This window comes from Pavona decussata, unplaced genomic scaffold, assembly GCF_977016875.1.
Source record: "Pavona decussata unplaced genomic scaffold, jaPavDecu1.1 SCAFFOLD_201, whole genome shotgun sequence".
In the NCBI taxonomy this organism is placed as follows: Eukaryota; Metazoa; Cnidaria; class Anthozoa; order Scleractinia; family Agariciidae; genus Pavona; species Pavona decussata.
Window position 1 is genome coordinate 66,080 of NW_028145609.1, and position 27,974 is coordinate 94,053.

Sequence of the window (27,974 nt, forward strand, 5' to 3'; positions counted from 1 at the left end):
ACAGTTGTGGCTGTTAAACTAAGAACGGCATCAGCCATTAGCAGAGGTAACAGCAGGGCTTACTACGCAATGCTATTAACAATTTCTAGTCCCCGGAAACTACATTAAAAACGGACTCCCTGCCAAGCAAATTCATCTGAGCAGAACATCAGCATTGTCTATAGCAGGGCTTGGTATGCAATATTACTAATTGTTTTTCGTTCTGTTGAACTGCACGAAAGATAGAATCCCTTCCAAGCAGCTTACACGATTCAACTCAGCAGAGCTGCACCTTCATATAAGGTTTTAGTTGTGAACCAAACTTGTTAAGACTGCCTCCAGAGACTGAACTTTTAGTTGACATAATTCGAATCAGTGACGCTGTATAATGGCATCAACTAGAGCTGACCGCCGATTGATGTTCTTCATCGCCTTCGCTATTTTAGTTGCCTGCCTGGTAGCGATTGCCGCTTTAGTTTTAGCTGCAATATTGATATCAATGGTGAGGTCTGGTAACGCCCCGCGAACAGCTTCTAAAGTTGATACTAAGGTACAAGGTAAGAGACCCAAAAGCCTTACGAGTAAGTCGTCATACCAAACTTCAAAGTCTACTGCTTACGATCTACTGTGTTCCAAAATTTTGTTAGTATCTTTACCAAAATTTTGTTAGTATCTTTTATTAACTTATTAAACGGCAAGGACGTCGTCGGAACCAAACACTAAACACTATTGAATCTCAATACACGCAGAGATTACATAATTATTCTTGTTTTATAACTCAATGATCTTGAAAAATGTATTTTAACTTCATAACTTCACTTAAAAAAATGAATTCAAGTAAGTCGTCATACCAAAATTGAAAGTCTACTGCTTACGATCGATTAACTGTATTCCAAAATTTTGGGAGTATCTTTAATTAATCTATTTAAAATACCGTGTAAAAACGGTAAGAAAATCGTGGGAACCAAACACTAAACACTAAACAGAGATTACATAATTATTCTTGTATTTATAACTCAATGATCTTGAAAGGTGTATTTTTAACTCTAATACTTCACTCAAAAAATCAGTTCAAAACAATCTCTTTTGAAGGGTTACTCTCAACTGCTATATTTACTGAACTCCAAGTCGGTAGCTGAAATGTATCTAATCTTCAAATAGAGCTATTCTTACTCTTACGGAAGTAAGCTCGCTTACTTGAATAAATAATTCCTTAACTTATTAATTATAACTGCAAGAATATAGGAACTCCAATATACTGTACGCGTCAACTTCACTCCACTTAATCACTTCTCTTAACTTTCCCTTGCTCGTCCGGCTTTTTCAGTCGCTTTTCTGTGGGCTAAACTGCGCTGCTTAATCAGCCGGAGTTATAGGGCAAAAGTATTATCACAATTGTTTTTCATGAAAAAGAATCTTATCGCCTGTGTTTCACAAGAGTCCTGATACCTTTAAGAAGCACTCCGCTCAAAATTTACCTCTCGAAACAGAGCCTCTGTGACCTGCATTATTTCCTAACCGCCTTAAAGGAAAGTATGACGACCTCAGAGCCAAAAGCTGCGGCACAGAAACAAACTTATCACCCGTTAATCGAAAACAAAGTCGTTAAGCGTGTAATTTACGGAAAGTTCGAGATGGTGTTTTTTTCTTAACTAAAATGTAATTTATTTTCATATTATATTTTCATTAAGAACAACGTACTGAAACACTATCGTGTATTTGATGTGTTTTTAAATCGCGCTGCGATCTATTCAGATAAGTCGCATTTATTCATAAAAGAATAAACCAAAGAGACAGGAATATTTTAAATTGTCTGGCATACCCAAAATGTGACAGCCTCGAGGCGAATTCAAAAAAAGATTCATTACACAACTGACGAAACAGAACAACAACGGACCCGACTGTTAACTAGCGCGGCTCATCGTTCAAGTTCACTAATCAGACTGGCTAATTTGTTTCGTCTTATCTTTTCTCTGTCAGTAGCTGAAATGTCTCTAATATTGAAATAGAGTAATTCTAACTCTTACCGGGGTACGCTCCCTTAAAAGAATAAATGATTTTTTTTTTTAAGTTATTATAACGCAGAATGTAGGAACTCCGCTATTCTGAACGCACCAACTTGACTCCACTTAATCACTTGTTTTGACTTTCCCTTGCTCGTCCGGCTTTTTCAATCGCTTTTATAAAGCACTTCAATAATAGCTTTTCTGTAAGCTAAATCGTTGTTTAATCTGCTAGAGTTATAAAATATATTATTTTCATAAAGTTTTTCTAATGAAACGAATCTTATCGCCAATGGAGTACTTTTGAAAGGTATCAGGACCTATTTTTAGCAAGCGTCCTTATATCTTTCCAAAGTACTCCATTCAAAGTTTACCCCTCAAAACAAAGGCTTTTGTAATCTGCATTATTTCCTACTCAACTCCAAGGGAAGTATGATGAGTTCAGAACCAAAAGCCTCGGCACAGGAACCAACTGATGATGAAATCAACTGTTGACAAAACCAAACATTTTTATCATCGCGACAGTCACTTTAGTATGTATATCATAATTATTCAAATTTTTGTAATCTAATTGAGGCACAAAAAGAGATAATGAAAGCAAAACCAATGACCAGAGACTACCATGCCGTATTCTTAGTCTGATTTGCGGCAAACCGCTTTTCTTGTTCACGCATTCTTTACCTTTCTCAAAGGACGTACTTGGCATTACGGGTAGGAACAATACATATGCCGGTTATTAACCAAGTGTGAGGTCAAGATGGCTGGATATTGGCCAGGTTCTTTTTCGCATTTAAATTATGAACCGAGTCCATAAAAACACAAACCAGTCACACTAAGAATATCCAGATTACGGCAACATAGTGCCCCCAAATTAAACTGTGTTTCAAGATAAAAGTCTTTTGTCATATCTAGATGGAGCTTATTTCAACGTCCCTTGGTAAGAAATTTTTAGCAAAAACAATTATCTATGCAATGTTATTGACCTAGAGGTTTCTAGCGGTTATTTTTAATCACGCGTTGATACTCACTTCTCCGCACCATTAGATATCACAGGGCGACTTGAGAGCGCTTGGATGGTTTGACACCCCATCGACTACGTTTACAAAGATCTAAATTTGACCTGATGGAACCCGTTCTCCGTCTTCTAGCGACACTATTTGCGCATTTGCCTTAATTTTTGTTTCGCCTAAATCGCATTTCAAATATGAAGTTTCACCTCGGCAACACGCCATTTGACAGCTTTTGAAAATAATTTCTAATCCAGGCTGCTACAGAGTTAATCATCTGGAATCTACTTTAAACTTAGTTCCTTAACGCAGTTTTTCATGTCCAAGGGAGAGGCAAGTGAGGCAAAAATAGAAAAAAAAAAAAAAGATAAAAAATCTTGAAAAAATCTCTACCAAGCGCGTTACCTACCGTACAAATTACTATCAACGACTCACTCTGGAAAAGCTGGTTTATTAACTTAGAACAAACGCCACTCAACCGTTGGCTACAACTACCTGCACCTTACAAACGACACAAAACAGACAAACAATAGACAAATTTACTTACAATAGACCAACGGACTTTTCACTAACATAAGACGGATCGAAACGCACCAATCACTTTTTACAGTCTTCACAGCCAATAACATCACGGCTTACTGACAAACGACCAATAACATATGGACTTCGTTGACCAATCAGGTTTACAACCTGACACATATATACCATGTACTGACGTTCCACAATTTACTTGACTCTGAAGATGACTTCCGCTCAGGTTGTCGGAACGTCAGACAATGTCACCTCAAACAGTCCTCAGCACATTCACCCGGATAATCATAATTTACGTTCTTATGTCATGACTCCTGGGTTCAAACCATTTACAGAATTATACTAGTTAAGCACATATGTAAGAGTCTTCTTAGTTTGCACAGCAATATGCAAACTTTAGTCATGTAATTTCGATGCAGGAAGAGACAAAGTATATCTAAAAAAGAGAAAGCTTTTGTGCTGGATTCTTGGAGCATGAATTAGAAACTAGAAGTTATTTCTTCTGTTGTCACTATGCAAAACACTACGCAAACAAGTATACTAGTTCACTAAATCTTTAACCTTATTCTAAAAATCAATTCAATCAGTAGAATTAAACTCACTACTGACTGTCCCGGTTATAGGAATATTTGGTTCTATCAACACAGTTGATAAGGTCATTTGTTCTCATTTACCCTATGTAAACCGGGCTTTTGTTTGTCTTCTGAAGGGGGGGGGGGGGGGGGAAGGGGAGAATAACTTCGCATGTGTAAACACTATGACAGTTACACTTGGAGGGTAGATAGTACATTCGAGGATGTTTTGTTTACGTCCGCTATGTGAATTTATGACGTCATATGACGTTTTAATTAGGTCCTGATCAGTTGCCAAATGGCCGCAACTTGGTAACGCCATCTTGGATTTCTGGATTTCCCAAATATTCAGGAAAAAGCCAAGATTGAACAAAAAGTAATGGAAACCAGTTAAGGAACACTAATATGGACTATAAAAATAAAAGTTACAGAAAGAGAAGCAATTTTTCATCATTTTGAAAAGGGATATTTTATTCCCTGAAACTGCCTGTCAAAATTTGGTTGTTATGGTGACATCAACGTCAATCAACACTAACCGACCACATCAAATTTTTCCCAGATCTATTGCTAAAAAAGCCCTGAGGTTTGCTCAAATATTAAAAAAGTCATTCACGTTCAAAGTCGCCGCGACAAAATCCTCCGAACCTGGCCGAGAAAAACAAGCCTCTCAGCACAAGACAGCAAACATTACTGATTTCTCTAACCTTTTTCGCTGTCACGTGTTTAAAGACACGAAATCACAGTCTAGTGACATGTTTGAGCGTCACAAAATACAATTAACATATTCACAAGAAATGGTCATAATATCAATGTCAGTCAACATTAAACTTTTTTACACGTGAAAAGACGTTTTTTTCTCGTGGTCACGTGATAAAACGCAACTAGTTTCGTACTTAGTAGTAATCATAGATTATTGTAGTGAGTTCGACATACTACATAGCACAAATTTATACTATGGTGGACCTTTTCCTGTTCGTTTTAATTTAAATTCATTTGTTTTAACAGTTTTTTCATGCAACTTTTCTTTGTTGCAATAATCATAAGCTTCACAAAATAGCCAACGCAACAGAAACTTGGGCGTGCGTTCTCCTTCGTCGAACGCAATAGATCACCAACAGCGATTTTATCCTCCTCTAAAGTGCTTTATTCGTAAAATCGAGGTCACCCTTTATTGACCATTCACTTCATTGAGCTTATAATGCCTTTACATTGGTTTTCGTGTTATATTCACAATTTTTTGACCATTAATGGAAATGTGTCTCACATAGCACGTAATTCGCAAATAAAAGGACCAAAATCAAGTTAATCACATCGTCACTGTGAACTGTAAAACGTTTTTGAAACTATATTTTTAAAGCTCACATTTTGCACCCTCTCAAGCTCTTCCCGCACACGAATATCAAAAGTTTACTCCACTCTACTGAACGCCAAAGTCAACATCTAAAACTTTGAGTTTACGAGGAGCAAAGGTCTCATTACTCCTTTTTGAGAAAATCATCTCATCTAACCAAAAACATCTTTGAACCTATTCTCATATGACAGAATATTACATTTTGTCCAAAGGCAATATGCATTAAACTTTTTGTCAACCAAAGTACTGCCTCAAGAAAGGTTCTTACAATTACAACACACATATCTATGATTTTTTAAATCATGTTTTGTGCTGCTGAACGAAGACTAATATTAGCCTACGTCTGTCATTTCTGAAACTTTCAACCTCGAGAGTTCAAAACGTGTCTCCAAATTACGCAATCGCTTCTTAATGTTCATCTCACTACAAGGTGGGCTACAATTTTGACGTTCTTCGACCATCAGCTTCCTCAATTCATCGTGGGAAGGGCGTTTTTAGTGGTGCTCAGTATTGTTCGTAAAGTAGGCTAAATCTGATTGATGCCACATAGCGCTGGAAATAGCCACACCCACTTAAACATACGTATCAACACCAAACTTCATGCGGACTCAGCAAAAGATCTTTTCACCTCTATTATTGGGTGCTAATTTAAGACCAGTTATAGCATTCGTAGCAATTACCCCGTCAACAAACCAGTTCAACTAAACTAACTATACTGATGCAGTGAAGCCCCGCTCTACGGACACCTGCTCAACACAGACGTCACACGGATATTACGGACAGTTTTGTTTGTCCCGACAAAAAGCTCATACATTTTACCTTAAATTTATACCTTTTTCTAACCTCGTTTACTCGGTTTCGTTTGTCACAGATATCAATGAATGCAACAGCAATCCTTGCTTCAACAATGGAACGTGTGTCGACAAGCTAAACAGCTTTAACTGCACCTGCCCAGACGGATTTATTGGCAACCGATGTCAAACAGGTTAGACGGAATTGCACGCTATTCGCAATGGATTTTATAGAAATGGAATTAAAATTTATATGTGTTTATAATTTGTTGTGGTTTCGATTGTTGCAGTCATCAATGAATGCGAAAGTAATCCCTGCTTCAACAATGGAACGTGTGTTGACAAGCCAAACAGCTTTAACTGCAACTGCCCAGAGGGATTTATTGGCAACCGATGTGAAACAGGTTAGAGGCAATTTCATGCAGTTTGCAATGTATTTATTGTAATGGAATTAAATTTTTGCTTGGGTTTTTGAGTTGTTGTGGTTACCATTGTTACAGACATCAATGAATGCAACAGTAACCCTTGCTTCAACAATGGAACCTGTGTTGATAAGCCAAACAGCTTTAACTGCAGCTGCCCAGATGGATTTATTGGCAATCGATGTGAAACAGGTTAGAGGCAATGGCATGCAATTTGCAATTAATTTTTTTGAAGAAAGGAATTAAAGTTAACTTGTGTTTTTAAACTGTTATTCTTACGTTTTTTACAGATATCAACGAATGCGACAGTAACCCTTGCTTCAACAATGGAACGTGTGTTGATAAGCCAAACAGTTTTAACTGCAGCTGCCCAGACGGATTTATTGGCAACCGATGTGAAATAGGTTAGAGGCAATTGCTTGCACTTTGCAATAAATTTGTAGTAATGGAATTAAAATTTCTTTGTGTTTTTGAGTTGTTGTGGTTACGATTGTTACAGACATCAATGAATGCGACAGTAACCCTTGCTTCAACAATGGAACGTGTGTCGATAAGCCAGGCAGCTTCAACTGCAGCTGCCCAGATGGATTTATTGGCAACCGATGTGAAACAGGTTAGAGCCAATTGCATGCAAGTTGCAATGAATTTTTTTTAATAAAGGAATTAAAGTTAACTTGTGTTTTTAAACTGTTATTGTTACGTTTTCTACAGATATCAACGAATGCAACAGTAACCCTTGCTTCAACAATGGAACGTGTGTTGATAAGCCAAACAGCTTTAACTGCAGCTGCCCAGACGGATTTATTGGCAACCGATGTGAAATAGGTTAGAGCCAATTGCTTGCAAGTTGCAATAAATTTGTAGTAATGGAATTAAAATTTATATGTGGTTATGATTTGTTGTGGTTACGATTGTTACAGACATCAATGAATGCGACAGTGACCCTTGCTTCAACAATGGAACATGTGTTGATAAACCAAACAGCTTTAACTGCAGCTGCCCAGATGGATTTATTGGCAACCGATGTGAAACAGGTTAGAGGCAATAGCATGCAATTTGCAATGAATTTTTCTGAGTAAAGGAATTCAAGTTAACTTGTGTTTTTAAATGGTTATTGTTACGTTTTTTACAGATATCAACGAATGCGACGGTAACCCTTGCTTCAACAATGGAACGTGTGTTGATAAGCCAAACAGCTTTAACTGCAGCTGCCTAGACGGATTTATTGGCAACCGATGTGAAACAGGTTAGAGGCAATTGCATGCAATTTGCAATAAATTTGATGAGCAAAGGAATTAAAGTTTATTTGTGTTTTTAAGTTTTTGTGGTTACGATTGTCACAGATATCAATGAATGCGACAGTAACCCTTGCTTCAACAATGGAACGTGTGTTGATAAACGAAATAGCTTTAACTGCAGCTGTCCAGAAGGATTAATTGGATTTATTTTCTCTTCATGGAGAAATTTCAGGCAATAAATGTCTTCTTTTGTACGATTTAAAGCAGGTCGAAAAATCCAGATTTTCTCTACGAAAGTTGACAAGCTACTGGTTTTGCGGCTTGTCATCACAGAGTCACAGCTGCTTTCCATGTGGTCGTCGACAGTCTGGCAATGGAACGGAGATTATTCCTTTTTAAATCGTTTCCTTTTTATGAAAGACTCAATGAAAACGATCCACTAAGATTTAAAAATATTTAAGTATCGAAATTATTAAGGAATTTCGTCGAAAAGGACCCTGCTGAAATGAGATTATTTTACTCATGTTTAAATTGCTACGGGAAGCTCGGCCTTTTGACGTTGTAGACAATCCCGCTATGGCAGGAAACTATCATGATTCACGACGGCTATTCACAACGGAAGTTCTTTGACAATATTTTTTTACTTCCGCCCACCGTCGGATCTCAAGGTCGTATTTCTGTATCCTAAGGACAACAGTTAAAATCCCGTTTAGTTTCAATCTCTTTTTTCCTCCAAATCATAACTGCCTTGGTTTTCATGTATTATAAATTACTCCTGTTGGTCTGTGCGGATAATTAATTCAACTTTGGAAAACATGTTAGTTTTTAACCGTCTCACCGAATTTACATTTACCCTAAGGCAACTAAAAACGTGCTTTCATTTATCCGCATTCTGCAAATGTTGCATGGTTTAAGTAATTTTCCTGAAGAACAAAACGTCGTTGATAAAAAGTTAAAGTTTATGCGGAAGGAACGATCATTCCCAGACAGCAAACGAAAATTGATTTGTGATAAATGACAGAGCTGGGAACTATTATTGAACGCACCCCTTTTTGGTTTTATTTAGTCTTCAATGGGAACTGTGTAGTGCATACATCTGAAAGCTTCTGGGTAACTTTTCAGTTCAAAGCGAAATCCCAAAGACTAATCGATCATGTACATGTTTGTGAGATAAATACTTTAAGAAAAGCTCTAACTTTTCTTTATCTCAATAGATGTACCATGCAGTTTACTAGCTGTCTGTTTTTTATTCTTCTTGTCTATCTATTTTTCTTTCTTTACTTGTTGTTCTTAATGTAGTTTACTAAGAGTTGATATACATTAAAATGAATTCTATAACTTTAGAAATACAAGGTTGGGATTTCGATTATCCTGGAACATCATGCAAGAACATCCTGGACTCTGGTTTCTCCAAGGGAGATGGGGAGTACTGGATCAACCCTGGATGGAGTGGCGATCCATTGAAAGTTTACTGCGACATGACTACTGACGGAGGTGAGGATCAAGAACTTTCATCTTTTCCTATTTTCTTGCGTAGGCGTTTTAAGAGTCTGTTACTTCGACTACGCTTCTCGGCACATACGATGGAAGCTTTATACTAAAAAAAAAAGAGATTTTTTGAAGACAACCTCAACATACAGCACGGTGACATTTTTCCAAATGTTCTTGCACATGACCCCAACAACAATCTTGCTGCATGCCAAGACATCATGTGTGCATTCAATGAGATCATTTGGTAACCCTTTTTGTTTTCGGGTGTCTTGCTGGAACAGGTTAGGCTTTTAAAATTTTCGCTCAAAATTCAAAATTCTTTGAGCAAATATTTAATAGCGATTTCTGCGAACTTTCCCATCCTTTTACAGAAAAATATCATAAATCACAAACCAAATTTAATTCGATTTAACGACTTTATTATAATGACGGTGGACTCGGAGAAATCATATTTCAAGGTTGGGCAGATTTGCTAATCTGAAATAAAATCGATACTAGTTTTCTCATAAGAAATCAAAGTGACCGATCACAGTTTTCTAGTATACGGATGTTAGTAAACGTTATTTACAAACAAAGTAGTTCTGGGTGCCTGAAATTAGCATGGTGCAAGATTAACTAAGAAAATAAAAATAAACAAATAAATCATTTTATATCGGTGTCAATGTATTTAGGACCATTTAGCGCAGATCACCAACTGTGGACACTTTCCAGATCGAATTGGAATTTAGAAATGTTAGTTTTTAAGGAAATGTTATGGGAATGTATTTTGATACTTGTTCTTGAGCTAGGTACCGTTGTCATGGCAACCTGGCGAGCTATTAAACGTCCACGAACAATATGTTTCCTTTTTCTTAGAATATGCACTCGTGAAATATTGTTTATTTTTGGTCTCCAAGAAAAATACTGACATGGTTACGCAGCTTTCATGTAATTTTGAATGAGAGATCTGCTGTAAATATTGGTTTTGCACTTTAATGTTTTGTGAAGACACGCTCTGTCAGATTTGGGTTTCTGTTTGCAGATGATTTACGATTTTATAGAGAACTAATTTTTTGTGAAATTTACAGTCAATCCAAACAAAAAAGGAGCATTAACTGAAAAAAGATTCAAAATACTTGAAGAACAATTGTTATTATTGAAGTACTTTATGCTGTAATATAGAGAAACATTCATAACTTTATACCGTCAATAAACTAGGGAAATTTCTACGAAAACTCTGAAATCTCGTTGACGATGTTCAAAACTGACATATTAATTTCAAAACTACGTTCAAATTTCAAAAATACCGGTCACGCGTGACGTGATTGACTGTAATGGAATTGTATCAAGCGGTTTCTAAGGGCCACTTCATATGAGCCCGGTAACCGGGCTGGCCCAGAAGGTGGGACGAATTTTGTCTTCTGTTCATATGGGAAATTTAACCCCGGTTACCGAAATGAAAAATGTCCAAAAGGCTCCCAAAATACCCGTTGAACCGCGTTCCGACTTGTCAGTAACCTTACAAGCCATGCGCAGTTGAAAGTGTTTCGTCCCGGACAGTCCCGGTTTCCGGGCTAAAATGTTCATATGGGAAAAAATTTTCCAGCCCGGTTACCGAGACCAGCCCGCTTTCTCATATGAACACATCGATTTTTTTGTAAAGAAAAGAGTGGCGAGGAGAGATCTCGGAAACCGAGCCAGCGCGGTCGACCGGGCTCATATGAAGAGGCCCTAAGAAAAAAATTCATTTCAGCTAAAACAACAAATCAATACATTTTTGATCAAATGCGCATGCTTGCCTTTTAATTGGGCTTTCATGACACGGCGGCAAAATGAATGCACTTGCTCCGCAGATTTGTGATTCGAGCGAAAATCGATTACGAATGCTCCACTTCAATTGCCAAATTCACACCTGTTACCAAAATATTTTTTTTGTTGAATAAGATATGTAATGGAGGAAGTTCGAAGGAACCTTTCCCGCAAGCGGCTTCCGTATCTATTTTGATCTGGGCTTATCCCCACGAAACGAAAACAATGGGAATTTTAAAAATACCGCCATTTCGCCGCGTACGATTGCTCACACGTGACGAGCATGCGCACTCATTTTGCCGCTGTGTCGATTTTCACAGCAAAGAGGAAAAACATGTAACTTAATTTCGATTGCTTTGAATTGATAAAAGAAAAAAAGCTAAATTATGAAAATGGGTGAGAGGAGCCACAGTTGACTCCGACATCAGGTTCCATGTTAACCTTCAGAAAAAAATAAATCATGTTAGCTAATTGTTTTATCTCTTAGCAAAATGACAAAATATATATGCGTTATTGACCAAGCGTGAGGTCAAGATGGCTGGATATTGGCCAAGTTCTTTTTTTGCGTTTTTATGGACCGAGGCGAAGTCGAGGTCCATAAAAACGCAAAAAAAGAACGAACGATTTTGCTGTTTACAACAAGCAAGACGCGGCTAAATTAAAAACGTGAGCTTCTTCGGCGAACTTCAGAAAAATACGTTTTAACTGCTCTAAACACTTATTAAACGCAACTTCCACTACGCTGTGATAAAATACAGTCATTGCAAACCTAGAGAAATTATCAATTTGGCACTCGGCTTGAGACAATAAGTTTTACAAAATCAACTCTATCTAAAATACTATACACGCAGAGCAACTCACCGATTCAACTCACATTCATTGTAGCTGAAACAAAATTTTTACTACACCAGGACGATTCCATTCTCTTTCCTTTCCTTTAGGTAAATGTTGAGAGTTTACCGAACTTTTTAGTGAGTGTTTTCCCCCAAAACAACGAGAAAATCGAAGAAAAGATTGCATTGTTGTTGGGATTAAACTTTCGATGCCAAGCGGACGGGCAACGGGTAATCCCGAGCGGGCAAGATAGCTCCATCTTGCCTGCTCGGGTGGCCAATCACAGCGCAGGATTTGACTCATCTTGCCCGCTCGCGGAGCCAGCCATATAATAAGAAGAAGTATCAATTAATGCGCTCCTATTTTTCCCGCCGCTTAATTTTCATACATAACAATTAATCTCCTCTGACTTCAGGGGGATGGCTTCTTGTCTCCAGTTACGTGATGCAAAGCTCAACACCTCCCTCTCAGCTGCCACTTAACACTTCACTCCTTGGAATAAGCAGCAATCAGACGTTTATTACAACAAACGTCATGAAAGAGCTGAGAACCTACCTGAACTTCACTCAAGTAAGACTTCACTGCAAGAAGCAAGGGGGGAGAACATTCCATATCGCCACGGCTCTTAACAGCACAGGTGAAGCTGCGGTCCAATACCTCAGCAATCAGACGAATGATGTGCCTGACTCTTGTGGTTCGTATTTAAGAATGAATGACGACAACTCGTCCTTATCAAGAGCTTGCGATGGGTGGGGAAAAGAAGGCGGTAATTTTCTCGTTGGTAAATGGGGGCATGAACGTTTATTTTATATCCGCCAAATTGGACTTCCCGAAAACCGGTTGTTCGATCACACTGCTTTCGTACATGATAAATATCATTGGGTACTATACTTAACAAACAGGTGGGAATGTGATGATTTCAATGTTGGAGTAACTTCTGGGGACTTCTGGAGAGTGTTTGTTCGCTAAGGGCTTTAGATTGGCGCCATTCGTACATCTTTTCATTTGAAAGGGTTTACATGTGACAGTGGCAGTAAAGTAGTAAGCTAAGTAATTTCAAAGCTTCCAGGGAAGCTTGTCTTGTAGCGGAGAGTTACGTTTTGAACAGCTGGATCTCCTGAGTAATTTCAATTCTAGACAGATTCAAGTGACAGTGTTTTCTTCAATTGTAACTAAACTCCATTGTGATCTCATTAATTAGTTATGGTGATCACAAGGGCTTATGGTTTTGGAGCCAGCAACAACAGCAAAATCATCCTTATTATAACGGTATTCACTTACAATAAGCAGACAATTACTACCTTAGCATGAGATGAAAATTTCGGGCAGGCAGTATACAAATCCTTGTCAGTTTCTTCACTGTTTCTTTTTTATTTTGTTGTTATGTTTATTTATATCAAGGTATTTTTTTTGTAGTTTTAGGATATGTTTCAGCATTTTCAGTGCCATCGTCAATTCCATGTTACGCGTTACAAAGTTGACTAAATGCTAGGGCTGATTTAGGCAATGAACAGGAATGTAATACTGACAAAGGAAAGAGATGCAACACTTACAAAATATGGCGTAAACGATACAAAAATGAATTTGTATAAGAGACTTGAATTAACATGTTGTATTTGGTGGTTTGATATGTTTTTCCCTCAAGGATATACGGGGCTTCTATGATTTTAACCGTGAATTTAGTGAGAGCATGATATAAAATAGATTAAAAGCTTACAAAAATGCCAAACAGCATGCTTCAGAATTCTGAAGATGCTTGTAAACGCCAGAGGCCCTGTCCTTGAAAAGAAGTTCACATATGCGTGTTGGGAGATGTCTGTTGGACTCGCCAACATAACAAGCATTACGGTTTGTGCATGAAAAGTTATGAACCACATCGACCCTTTTTGGGACAGGGTCGTTGACGCCAAATATATTGTTACAATAGTGCTTACAGAGTTTTGTAATCTTATACTGAGTAGCTTTGGAAAAGTAATGTATATAAGGCAATTTGTACTAATGCGTAGAAGAATTGGATGCCTAAAGACCAGTGTCTTGGATAAGGGTTCTGTGTCTTGTTGAAATATATTGCCTAATCACCCGACATATTGGTTTGGTTTGGTGGGGAAAAGTTTGGTTGTTGCTGTTGTTTTTTTTTTTGTTTGTTTTTTTTTTTTGCAAAATGATCTCTAGCTTGTTATTAAAGGAAACCTCCACTTTGACAACAACTTGACGGTGAATTGTCGGAAATAGTGCCTTAATTCTAAGTTTTACGTTAAATAGCAGAAATGACATTCAAGTGTGCTAAAAATTAGGTATGATTATCGCCTGTTTTGGATTTTAAATTTCCCAGGCGTCGCCATTTTGGATTTATGACGCCATATGGCTGTCGCTATTGTCAGTAAGCAAAAGTTTTTTTTTTGTGTGTGAAACAATTGAGCAACCGTTTTACGTCGTAAAATCCAAGATGGAAGCGCCCGGCAAATTTAAAATGAAAAAAAGGCGATTGTTAAATTCTTTTTTGACCGACACAGGAATATTATTTCCATGTTTTCCAACGACATTTGAAATTAGATTGTGTTTTAACAACTTAACGTTAATTTATTTCAAGAGTAGAGGTTTCCTTTAAAATCCTACAAGGTATAGTTGCTCATATTGTAGATTCTAATATGCCCAAGTCAGTTCCCAAGCTTTTTCCTCGCGTCTCTCTACGATACAGTGAACAAAATGACGGGCGCTAAATTGACGAACGAGAAGGTTGTTGCTCCTTGGGTAATAAAGAGTCTGGACAATGTCCTTTTTAGTGCCACGACACAGAGCCCTGAACTAGCCTCAGACAAGATTTCAAAAAGCAATTGCATGAGGCCGAGTAGAGTTAAAAATTATTTCTCACTTGTATTTTCAAAGTTTTTTTGAAAGTTAATTTTTCAAATCTTTTAATTTGTACCTGCTCTTATCTCAGATTCATAAGCAGAAGCTAAAACAAACCAAATTAAAAATGAAACTCACTTGTAAAATTGCGAACAAGCCTGTCTTCGAAGAATTTTAGCTAAGACACTGAAGGGAGGACTTGAATACATCGGAATCACTTTTTAGTGTGGATAGCTATTTTTATCTTCGCCATCTTAGCCGCAAAGATATATTAATCATTTCTGTGAACTAGAATAACCGTTTTAAAAAAAGCTTAGGTCCCTTTACTAGATCTAACATTTCCGTAAGCAATTTATACCCGATAGCCTTTCGACAGAAACTTTATTGTTTAACTAGCAATCTGGGAGGTGTTTTGTAGTTGGTCAACAAATAAAAAGTTTGACCAACCTTTTTAACTGCAATAAATGTTTTTATTCCTGTCAATTTTGAGTTTGATTATTTAGTATTAAACGCATTAGTTATTTCATTATTTATACCTCAGAAAAGAAAAATATATTACCGTCATGACGACGGGGGGAAATTGAGAAATGACCCAATTGTGCCGTTTATAAACGTTTGAGCGAGACTGGAGCTAGCTGAGCAAAACAATTAAAGGAGTCCATATGGGGGAGTTGGCGGGGAGAGGGAGGGGGAAAAATAGTTTTTGTCTTCCAAACCACTACTGGTGACCCTTGAACTGTATCTCCTGAAGTTCGATGGGAAATCCAGACAGATCTGTTTGGATTTGTAAGAACATACCCCTAGCAATTAAGCACATTCTGAAACTTTCTAGGCTGATGGAATATGCTAGTCCAATACAAGACTTTAATTAGGGCTCATCGCAAGAAGGCAAGGTCAAAGAATACTAGACAAGGTTTATTTTTGAAATTAGGCATAACACTGACATTTAAACTGACATGAATCAGCCTATGTGTTGACAAAACAAGTATAGCAATTACTTTTTTCGGCGCCTACGTACTCAGAAAATCTCACTCAAAAGTCTGTCTTTTTAGCGATCAAGTTTAGCTTTCTAACACAGAATCGGCTGAATCAGAGCAAGAGAGCGTTTTAAATTGATTTTGCATGTTCATGCTAAATTCATGCTGCATCGCGAATCACGCCGAACGAACATCTGGAAATTATCTATGACACTCGAGACCAGAAATCCGACCCAGAATCGCACTTCTCGACTTATCTATCACTTGCCTAACAACGCTACTGTTGTAAGGGCGAAAAAAAAAAAAAACGAATAGCTTTTCAAACCTACGCTTTTTGAAGAGAAAATCCTTGGCAATTCTTGCTCTTGTTTCGCCATTTTACTCTAAGTCCCGGATGTAGAAAAATTTGAACGGGAAATATTTTCAGCAGTTTTCAACAAGAAAAAAAAAACCCAAGTCTTTGCTCGGGTCAAAAGTTCCCGATAATTTTACGCTGACTGAATAGAAATCATCTCTAAGATCGACCTATTTTCCAAAGACTGTCACCTCCTCAAGCAAAGCTTGCAATATACAACTCTTAGGTGTCTGCCCGAGTGACTGAAAATTACCCGTTTAGCTCAAAAGAGAACTAGGTAGGGGGCATATTAGACGAGGCACGACGCTGCACTCATAAGACTTCTTCCCTCACTAGACTTAATGATGTCCTCAGGAAAACTTTGCTTCAGGAAGCCAAACAAAAAGCTAAGAACGCGTCCAGTTCAAAGCGAGTTCGTTTTGCCGTTTATAAACGTTTGAGAGAGAATGGGGCTAACTGAACAAAACAACTACTGCAAACTACAACAACAACAAACTACAACTACAATAAACGACTACTGGTGACCCTTAGTATTATCTCTTGCAGTAAACTGTCCATCAACAACACAGATCACCAAAGCGTGATATAAGACTTTGCACGGCGTTAAAATTGGCATATGGTAGGGTAGGTAAGCGTGTGCTTAAGTTTCAAGCAAATTTTAATGAGGTTTTTAGAGTGCCCTCTTCAAATGACGGGTTAAATTACCTTCAAATTCGACTTTAAGTTTGCAACCTTGTCATTACCATAATACAGTGATGCAGTGGACCAGCCGCTGAGAGATTTACCGCTCAAAACGGCGTTTGAAAGCACTGAGAAGCCTTGAAAACAGAGCAAAACACACCGGGTAAGCTTTTTCAGACTTTGTTATAATTATTGTGGGAATATTGTTGTCTAATTTTCGATTTAATTTTAACGCTATACAAACCCTTACTTCACGCTTTGGTGACCTGTGATCAACAATAACAATAACAATGTAATACAGAGGGCAAAATTACTGAATGCTGATTTGCTGTAACAGAGGGCATTTATTTCTCAATTTTCCATTCACCGAGTGCAAAATTACTTGATACTCCTGATGAGCCGAGCGGCGAAAATACTCACCCCTCATTAGCGGCTGAGCACGCCAGTTCTACATTCTGTCATGTCTGTTGGTTTCTTCATTTTGTGTCCAAAAAGCAACGAGTTCTTTGAGGTTCTTTGTAGTTCGACCCTTTCAGCCAACTTGTTTGTACCAAAAATACATTGAAATCAAGTGCCACGGCTAGAAAGGAAATTCCTAAAGGTCAAGTTTCGTGTCTCTTACAAGAAACAGCAATAGATTATTTCTGCCAAAACTACAAACTTGCTTCGGATTGATATCTGTTTGGCTGAGAAACTTAAATCAGTCATGACGACCAAGCGCTTTCACCTCGCTACTTCTTCTTACAACGAATAATAACCGAGCATAACAGTGCCTTTTTGATGGGAGAAAGGAGCAAGTCAAATTCAGCGAAAGAAATTACTCCGTAATTTCCTTGGGATCCACCGTTTCTATTTTTATCGATCTATTTTCGCGGATTTTCAAGCGGTAAGAAGCTTCACAGCTCAGGTGAACAATTTAACATTCAGCTTTATGGTTGTCACTTTACTCCTGATTTAAACTTATATTCTCTCTTCATTACATGTGTAAAATTTACAACTCAGTCAATGTTGCTCCATCTGAAATCAAAATAAACACCAAAAAAGAAGAACACAAGGAAATCACTCACTGCTGCTTGGCAGAGATCTTTAAGTGTATTTACAACTGAATGAGAGCCGTGCGGTGGGAACGAAACTGCCCCGAAACAAAATGTTCAAGAATTAGTTTCTCCACGAACATTTGTCTTATCGAAACAATTGAAGTATATTTGTAAAGCTTGAATTAGGCCATTTCACGTTGTTGTTTTAAGGAGGACGGCAAAGAAATGTACCAAAATCTAAAGTACACGTGCGGAGCGATTGTTTTTGTTCATAATGTTCCAGTTTGCAGCGTTGTTGCTGCCGACGTTAATAATTGGCGCCAGGATAAAAATGTTTGAAAAATCATAACTCAGTCAATATTGCTTCTACTAAAATAATTCTGGTCTCTACAAAAATTTTAACACTTTAGCACTTGGGTTGTGGCCCGAAATATTTGAGCGTTTTTAAAAACTTGTGCGTGTTTGTACAGTCCAAGCGCATGTATGCAGAGCGGCGCAAATGCATTAATTGCATGTACACTGCTTTAAAACAAAATGTTTAAAAACTAGGTTCTTTGCAAATATTGGTGGTATCGAAACGTTTAAAGTATCTGTGTAAAGCTTGAAACACGTAACATAAAGAGAAACTATCGCTTTTTGCCAGGAAGAAGGCATTTTCGTTTACAAATAATTTGTAAACGGCTGTCGAATTACACGTCACGAAAATATTTTTTGGGAAGGCAAGTTAGCGGCCTGGGGAAAAATGTTTGGAAATTAAATACTGGGTCAATTTTGCTCCTATAGTAATAATTTAAACCTCTAAATAAACGTTTAAAATAATAGAATACAGAAAAATACTATTTGGCATTTGGTAGAATTATTTCAGAGCTTTGAAAATTGTGAGTGTTTACAAACACATGAGAGCCGTGCGGTGCGAATGAAGAACGCGGCCACAAAACAAAATTTTCAAAAATTTACTTCTCCTCGAATATTGGTGGTATCAAAAGCGATTAAAGTGTCTATAGTAAAGCTATTTTAGAGTTTGCAAGTTACCATAACTGATCAAGAACGGGTGATAGAGGCAAATGTGAGACTTCGTTAATTAACTTACTTTTACGGCCAGCCTGCTCAAGAACTTGCTATCCGTCGCTCTCTCCCCAACGTTGAACTCTCAGCTTTTTTGTGTTGTTTCTCTTTCTCTTTCTCTTTCTCCTCTTTCCACGTTCGAAATATCCAACGAATACATATGAATATTGACTTTCCATTTTTTTTGTTTAGTGTTTCTGTAGTTTTTCTCAACGCATCTCGCTGTGCAACTTCCCGCATAACAAACACGGGCACATTAGCATTGGGGGATTGCACACGGAGAGACAGTCGGACGGACAAAAGTGACGTCATAACCAAACCAAAATTTCTCTCATCCACGGGTTACCAAAATCTCTAAACTACGGGGCTCCGCGCGTACAGGGCTCCGCTAAAAATGGCAACATACCCCTTTATTATCGAACAAAAATACACTAGTTTCGAATTCTTAAATTGAGGACATATGTTTGTTTACGTAAGATTACATAGTTACCGCCTGTCATCAATGAAAATAGAAAGAAAACCAGTCAAAATGCCAAAGGGCCAACGATTTAAAAGAATTTTGAGTCAATTTTGAAGCGAATTTATCGGCCCGTGCGGAGCTCGTGTTTCGAAAATTTCATGAAAACTGTTAGGAATGTGATGAATAGGTCAACAAGAATATTATTTCAGTAAAAATTCGCAATCAACTGCGCCAGCAGCTTAAATGATGATTTGAGTCATCCACTAGCTCCTCGCTTTGGTAAAAGTCTATTTGGGCAAACGCTTACATGAACAGTACCATTAAACAAAACCAAAAATAGGCACTCGAAGGAGTGCATGTGGTTTCAGCTACCATAATGAAAAGTTATTGTCTGTGTTCGAGTGACCCTAAAAAAGGTCATTGTAAGAAACTGAAAGGGAATCTCTTCAAAGATCAATAAATGAGGAAAGGCATTCTATGACTGCATGTGGCTACTGCCTTATTTTTGTAGAATATTGCGGGGTCACAAGAAATTCCGTGAATTAAGACACACATACATACAAACAATTGAAAAATTTATTCAGACAGACCTGTGTCACACGCCTAAAAAGCAAATTCGTACAATTTTCGCCGCGAGTGAAGCTACGTGAAGGGATCCAAGCGAATTGCGAGTCACTATTGTAAAGCACAATATCTCGACTGTATTAAACTGAAAACGTTTTTCGAAAATTTCGCCAAAGCTATTAGAAATATGGAAAATCGATCAATTTAACATAAAGCACGATAAAATTCACGTTCAAACCTGTTGTATTGTGGATTTCCAGGAGCACACAAAAATTTCCGAGAACGTCTACAGCTCATGTGATGATTTGCAGATCTTGTCACATGTTTCGCCTTGACACACTCTCGAACAGGAATTTCTTCGCTATGAACTTACTGATTTCCTCTTTTTAATCAGCCGAGTGTTCCTTAGCAGTTGTTCTTGTGATTTACAGTATTGAAAACCTGTGTTTTCTTTCCAAGAACCATAAATAGACTAAAGCTGCCACCTTGAAAATCCACCCGTGGGAGATCCGGCAGCCATTTTGAATTGAATACAAGGATCTTCCCGTACGAATAAAGCCGACTGGATTTCGTAACCTGTCGTGGTGAGCTTTCGGCATTCCGAAGCTTGACGGAAAATGGACTCACTTTGCGATCGCACATGTTTTCGCCTTCACACAATCTCAAACAGAAATTTCTTCGCTATGAACTCACTGCCTTTTTAAGCAGCCGAGTGTTCCTTAGAAGTTGTTCATTTAATTTACAGTATTGAAAATCTGTGTTTTCCTTCCAAGAACCACAAACTGCCCCCTTGGTGAGCATGAGAGACCCGGCAGCCATTTTGAATCTTCCGTACGAATAAAGCCGACTCAGATCTCGTAACCTGTCGTGGTGAACCGTCGGCATTCCGAACCTTTACGGAAAATGGACTTACTTACTTACTCACTCACTCACTCACTCACTCACTCACTCACTCACTCACTCACTCACTCACTCACTCACTCACTCATTCACTCACTTACTTACTTACTTACTTACTTACTTACACCACACGATGACAATGTGGGTTTCAGCTTCAGAAGCTGAAACCACAAAAATGTGTCGCTTCTCCATGGAAAACAACGGCGAAGCAGTGAATCACGGAGTGCTAAGCGTGCACCGCCTTGTAACCAGATCTAACGCGGCCATTCACAAAAGGTACGCGCCAACAAACAACAACAACAACAAAAAGACAGAGCCGAAACCTTGACTCGTTGATCTACCAGCACGAGTATCGAGAGATACGGCAAGTACAATTATGGCGTAATTCAAGATGGCGTTGAAATAGCACCCGAACGACGCGAAAGACAGAATATATATCCGCTTAATAACAGAAGGAACCAAAGATTGCGCCAGATTAGGTTCAATTCGGCCGAACGTCGAACGCAATTATTCTGCTAGTACTTTTGTAACACTGCATACAGTTTTAGCCTATTTAGCCTACTGTGATGCCATGTATTTAAAATGCCTATCACCCTTACACAGTTTTAATGAATTTCGAAATTAATACATGTCTGAGACGCTTTACGAAGAAATAAACCGTGTTCCATGTTTCGTTTTGTTTTTATCGGAAAACAAAATCCCCCCAAATGACCCATTTTCCGCAATATTGAATACAAAAAACTAACAAGCTTGTGACGTCGACCCGGTATCTCGGCCACAGAGCAGTTTGCTCATTTGTAACTACCTTCTCTGTACTGAACTTGGACTGTGCCAGGAAGGTATGTGGTAGGTGAATGTGCTGCCTTCTCAGATATATAGAAGCGTATAGTTCTGCACGCAATACCGTTCGATAATGATGAAGCATGGAACTGCAGAAAGAAGCGGATCGATTTCATCAAACGAAAGCGGGCTAAATGGGAGTTGACCCGTAAACTCGTCAATATGCTCCAAGCACTTCACGAACGACGACTTCATGCGTCCATTCTGATTTATTGATGAAGTGAGTAACAAGTCAGTCATCCCAAGATTGAAACGAGATCATATCGGTATTTATTTTTTTCTGAAGCATCTCCGCGGGCCGGAATCTCAAATCCTCGAATCTAATTGGCTCATCGCCCGCTCGTAACCGCTCCAGCTTTTTACGCAACGGACCACGGTCCGGATTTTTATCCGCGCTATATTCGCGGCAAATTGAAATTGTTGCGAAAGTTTACAAACAAAGGCAACAGTTACACGTAAACAACTTCCCGTGGAAATATGTAAGGAAAATATAAATTCTGCAGAAAATGGATTCAGACAAGAGTGTACACAGCGAAAGTGAATTTTGCTACCCAGATGAAGAAACCCCCGACGAAACGACGGCATTAAAATATGAAGAAGTTGAACAAGACAGGCAATTAAGCAAAATTCAAGATTTTATTCACTCACTTCGCCCTGATAACACTAAAAAAAGACAACTTACCATCTGAACATTTGGCGAAGATACTGTTCCTCAGTTGGAGAGTCAACTGAGAACCTTGGAAAACATTCCTCCTAACGAGCTCAACATTCTGCTGTGCAGACTTTTCATGGACGTCCGTAAAAAAGATGGCGGAGTGTACGAGCCAGGTACACTTGCATCGCTCCAGAGAAGTATTTAGCGCTAGTTCACTTGTATCTAAAGTTCGCCAGCCATCGTCCTCAAGAAATGAGACCCGAGGCGCCTTTCTTCCTGGCAATAAACCACAAAAGAAAGCCTGCAGATCCGGTGTGGTACAGTCGCGCTCCTCTCGGAAAAAACAAGATCGGAGAATTTTTGACGAAGGCTGCGAAGAATGCAGGACTACCTGGAAATGTAACTAGCCATTCTGTGCGAAAAACCTGCATTTCAAGGCTGATGGATGCAGAAATTCCTGTTAATTATGTAGCTCAGCTGAGTGGACATAAGAATTTAAAAAGCTTAGATTCCTACAAAACTGCTTCCGACGACCACCAGCGCAAGATGTCCTTGCTACTGAGCAGCGAAACGAAATCTATATCTCTTCAAACGATGCACCGCTTAATCAAGCAGTTAAAGCCTCGCAGCACCCATTCAAGCCGAGAGAAGCTTCAGGCGAGGATCCCTTCACTGGTGTTTTTGCTGGTTCGAACATCAGTAAAATTGAAGGCTGCACGTTCAATTTCTCTTTTAATACAGCGCCTTGCAGCAGTGGTGAAAGCTCCGCTCGGTCAAAGCCGCGAAAACGCCACATTATCATCTCAGATGACTCAGACTCAGATTAACTTGAACTTATTTTTGGAAAGTTAGTTTTCACAAATCCAGGGACGTTTTAAACATGTATCGAGCCGTTAAAAAAAGTAAACTTCGCCGTGTTTGAGTCTTCATTCATAATTTTTATCATTCGATCGATATTTTTAGACCTTTTGGACATGCGTGTCATCATTTGCAGCGTGTCAACATTCATTCACTTTTAACGTTTGACAGATGATTGTCATTTCAATGACTCTTAAATGTTTTTTTCTTTTTTTACATGATGACTTGCGAGTGAAAATAAAATTAAACTTCCTATAAACATACCACTTAAATTGATGCCATATTTACATTTGTTTCATAGGATTTTGTTACCACTTTCCTCCTCCAGCCTTAAACTTACACTCTTACAAACGTCCCAGCGAAAAAAAGCAAACAAACAAAAAAATAAATAAATAAATAAATAAGTTATTTACCGGTCTAGGTCGGTCCGTATGGGAAAAAACTGTGCCCTTGGTCTTTTTTTTTCCCATACGGACCTCCCGCCCGGTAAATAACATATATAAATGTGACGCCAACTGTCCATGCAAAAGCGGTGACCATAAGTCCAGGTGTACTGATTTCAGCTAGTGCCAAACATCGCTGCGAACGAGCGGTAAGAAACGTTTCTATCTTTTATTTAAGCTTTTAGGTGCAGCCAAAACAAACCTACTGAAACAGTAAACTTATTTTAATTTATAATTGGTCTAGACTCTCAAGAATGCGAAGAGGCGAATGGATTCTTTTACTTCTGAGACTGCTGTCTGTTGGCAAGCGGATGAAGGGCCACAGTGACATGATAAAGCTAGTTCCTTTTCTTTCTTAATTCTACGTGTGTAAATTTTGGAGTAGGCTTTCCATAAAGAACGCATCATTCTTTTTAAAAAAGCTTCAGTCTTGAATTTGTCTGTGAAGAACGAAGCTAAAAGTCAATCGAACATGTCGGTCGATTGACATGTTCGAAATACTGCTTCAAAAGGTCGGCTTTTCTTACCTGGAAATCGAAATATTTTGAAAAATAACACACGCAACGGTTTTCCAATCGTTGTACGGTTTTACTTCTCTTACTACCAGACCAATTTCAGTTAATAAACAGTTTAAAAATGATAAAAATATCAACTGAACAAGCTTAAGATATTTACGCCACGAAAAATGCAGTCCTTAGAGTTCTTTCCTCAGCGGTCCGCATGTTGTCGCGAAGTAAAAGTTTTGCATTGATATGGTGGTTTCGTTGACAAAAGGTAAGCCTCTAGTTCATAGAAAAAATGTTGCTTATTTACGCTTCCCTTAGCTACAGTAAAATATTCTTTAAAACCGAAATATTTCAAATATTTGGAAAATAGCAAGCTCCTGCTGTCCCGCAACACAAACCTCAGAGCGGGAGCGAAGTGAGGCGATAAAAAAACGAAGCCGTAACTAAACAGACTTGCATGTAAGGCCCAGTTCAGACGCCGAACTTTTCATGAGCCGAACTTCAGTTCAAATTAAGATCGGCCCAAATCACGAAAATCCCGCCTTTTGATTCAGACGCCGAACTTAATAAGCCGAACTTAATTTACTTGAAGCAAAACCAATCGAAATGTTAGCGTTTTTTTTTTTTTTTTTAATTTTTAATTTTTAATTTTTTTTATTTGAAATACGTTATCATAATTTATGCATTAGGTTCGGCTAATGAAAAGTTCGGAGCCGTTCCAAAGCCGAAATTCTCGGCTGAGCCAAGCGGGAAGAACGGCTGAGCCGTTCCGAATTGAAACAGCCGTTCTCAACTGATTCAGACGCCGAACTTTTCATGTACTTAATTCGAGGTATTAGGTTCGGCTCATGAAAAGTTCGGCCTCTGAACCGGGCCTAAGGCTCCCAATTTAACGCGGCATAGCTTTCGAAGAAATCAACAATACTAAAGAAAGAATCAAAACACAAATAGCAATAATCAGACTGAGACACAACATCTTGCCACAAAAACAAACGGCCGGGCCCGGCAATACAAAACTGTATGATAAAGATATAAATACACAGTTCAAATCCTAACAAAGATAACAACAATGGCGGTCGCTTTCGGAGGATAAAGATTAACACACGGTTTAAATCCCAACTAGAAGCTGTACTCCAAATGTCCTCTGAGATCAAAATACAAAACATGCTACAGTTAAGGTTACTTCCATGTTTCGCGAGTGCCTTCAGGGAAATCTAGCGTACGCGCGCTGCTTTCAATAAAACCACGGAAACCTATATATCACTGTAAAGCAGATAAATTGAAGTTTGCGAAAATATCAATGTTTTTTTATTTTGTTGGATACATAAGCGCTCAGAGGCCTGCAAACTCAATACTAGAGACGTGTACTTAACTGAATTACCCACTCTCACGTAAAGGCGCACAACCAAACAGACTGCACAATATCAATCAGGAGATAATAGGCTAACAAAGTGTGTCAGGCTTTTTCTTTATTCCTATTGGTTTTAGGAAAACCCATCCTAAAGATGGACAATGGAAAATTTTTGTAGTCCCGTCAGATGTTAACACGTCACGGGAAAAATATTTTGAATTTCGTAAAAGCCTGACACACTTTGATGCATTGATATCTGATGACCATTTTGGCCAAATTTCGTTGACATCTGGCAAATCTACATACCCTATTAATTCATTTGAAGACGGGGAATTCGCGCAAAAACAAAAGCCGTGTTTTCGGCCTTGAAACATTTTCCGAGTTTTCGCACCTCATTAAAATACTTGCCAACGCGCTCACGCCGCCGGCCAATCAAACACAAAGAAGCATTCCGTGGGGAGTTCTGTAAGCATTTAGTGTTGAATACCGGTCAACTCGCCTACGTGCAAACTCGCCTATGCCAACTCGCCTACGCCTACTGGTTAACTCGCCTACGTAGGCGAATTTAGAACATAGCACGCTTGTTTAGGTTTATGGATTAAAGAACGAGTTAGATAGAACATAAAGTTATTTAAAAGGCATACATTACTTGAGTGAACTCGCCTATGTCAGGAAGAGAAGTTGCCTACGTAGGCGAGCTGACAAGTTGTAGGCGAGTTTGTTCGTAGGCGAGTTTGCACGTAGGCGAGTTGACCGGATACCTTAGTGTTACTGTAATGTTGTAAAGCGATTTCTTTATGGGAAAAGTTAAGTTTGGCGCGAGAGAGCCACCGGCGAAACCAAAACAAAGAAGAAAACGGCAGATGGACGCAGAACGTGAAACTGGCAGCCCCAGCGGAGTTGACACGAAGCACGCACTTCTCACCGCTATCAGTACACGACGCTTCGCGCTGAGGTTCGCTGCTTATTTTCAGCCGGTCAACAACGGCGAAAGTGGCTGGATTGTCGCCGGCATCTTCGATTTCGGACTCCGAACTGATGTTCGACTCTCCACTATCCGATTTTTTTGTCCTCGAATTTCTCTGCTGCCGAGGCAGTTATAGAAAATCTGACTGGTTGTACCAAGAACCCTTGTCGCTCTCCGCCAGCTGAAGTTTTTTGGCTTCGTCAAATGATTTTTCGACCTTCTTTGGCCCCGGTTTTTTCTTAACTGTCACCCAAGGCGACTTTTCTAGTTTCGCTTTCTTCATAACAACCTTTTACGCAATGCTTTAATCCAAAATGGAACGCTGTTTCACAGTAAAATTTTACATACAACGCCGTGACATGCGATGAACACGATGTAGACAAAAATATGCAAATTTGCCGGTAATTCGAGATCGCGGGTAAATTTTGCCGCGTAATATCTCAACACAGTCCCGCATAAATTGGATTATGACTCCTTCACTTGCTCACCGCTTTTGCTACAAAACTTTGTTTTTCAGATAGCTCGCGTTCTTTTTAAGATTTCTAACGGCTGTTTTCATGAAACTTTGCATCCCTTTCTTGTTTCAACAATTATCTAAAAAAAAATTATTTGAGAAAAATTCGACCTTCCTTCCCTATAAGTAACCTTAAGCACATGGTTTTGGTCAATGAATATCATACAAATCCTTCAAATCGTCATGCCAACCCGCTGTAAACATACAAGAAGCTAACTTGATCAAAATACTGGGATAAAAGCGCTAAACATGCGAGTAGGAGTTGTGTAGGCCTTCCATTCCTATTTTACGTGCTTGATCGTCGCGTCAATCACGTAGCCGGGGTTGTAGTTAAATTCTGAATCATCTGAGTCGTAGCTTTGCTCGGACTCAGAGTTTTGGGCTAAAACAATCGGCCAGAAACTCTTCTCTTTTCTTGCTCTTCTGTTTATAACTTTCTCACTGTTACCTAATATTACAAATATATAGCTGTCAGTGAGCTTGGGATAGTTGTGAACATGTATGAACCCTAAACAGAAGAGCAACGATGAAATGATGCTGTAAATTAGTGTTTTACTTACCATCCCCCCCTCCCACGCCCCAACTGAAAGAAATAGAGCACAAGGGCTTATCATATTTCACATTATTTTGGGACAGCAGTTTCCTATTTAATACCCGAAATGCATAACATAGCTTTGACAATAATCTTGAATGGTCCCCCCCCCCCCCCCTTTTTTTTTTTTTTTAACTGAGGAGCTGTTCCGTTTTTGTTTCCTCCCCGCCCCCACCCCAGCCCGTCTGGATGTGCGCGCGTTTCGGTAACGCAATCTCATTGTTTGATCACGGCGGAAGGTCACATGAGCAGCTTTGAGCAGGAAAAAAATTCCACCCAGGGGTTCTCTTAATATTGTACGCGAGGTGTCATCGTATGCCTGGAAATGTAACATGAAACAGCCACAGTGTAT

The 27,974-nt window shown here is 38.8% G+C and overlaps 1 protein-coding gene across 9 annotated transcripts; it reads left to right on the forward strand.

Annotated features, from left to right (window-relative positions):
- Positions 1–176: 176 nt before the first annotated feature.
- LOC146461151 (uncharacterized) lies at positions 177–15,340 on the forward strand. Of its 9 annotated transcripts, XM_085087188.1 has the most exons (11): positions 177–536; positions 6,315–6,428; positions 6,525–6,638; positions 6,735–6,848; positions 6,947–7,060; positions 7,156–7,269; positions 7,368–7,481; positions 7,577–7,690; positions 7,789–7,902; positions 9,239–9,388; positions 12,423–15,340. In XM_085087188.1, exons 1-11 carry the CDS (start codon positions 368–370, stop codon positions 12,974–12,976), a joined length of 1,785 nt encoding a protein of 594 aa, XP_084943314.1. In that variant the 5' UTR covers positions 177–367; the 3' UTR covers positions 12,977–15,340. The 9 variants fall into 9 exon arrangements, with proteins under 9 accessions (XP_084943314.1, XP_084943315.1, XP_084943316.1 ...); XM_085087189.1 differs by lacking the exon at positions 7,577–7,690; XM_085087190.1 differs by lacking the exon at positions 6,525–6,638.
- Positions 15,341–27,974: the final 12,634 nt, after the last annotated feature.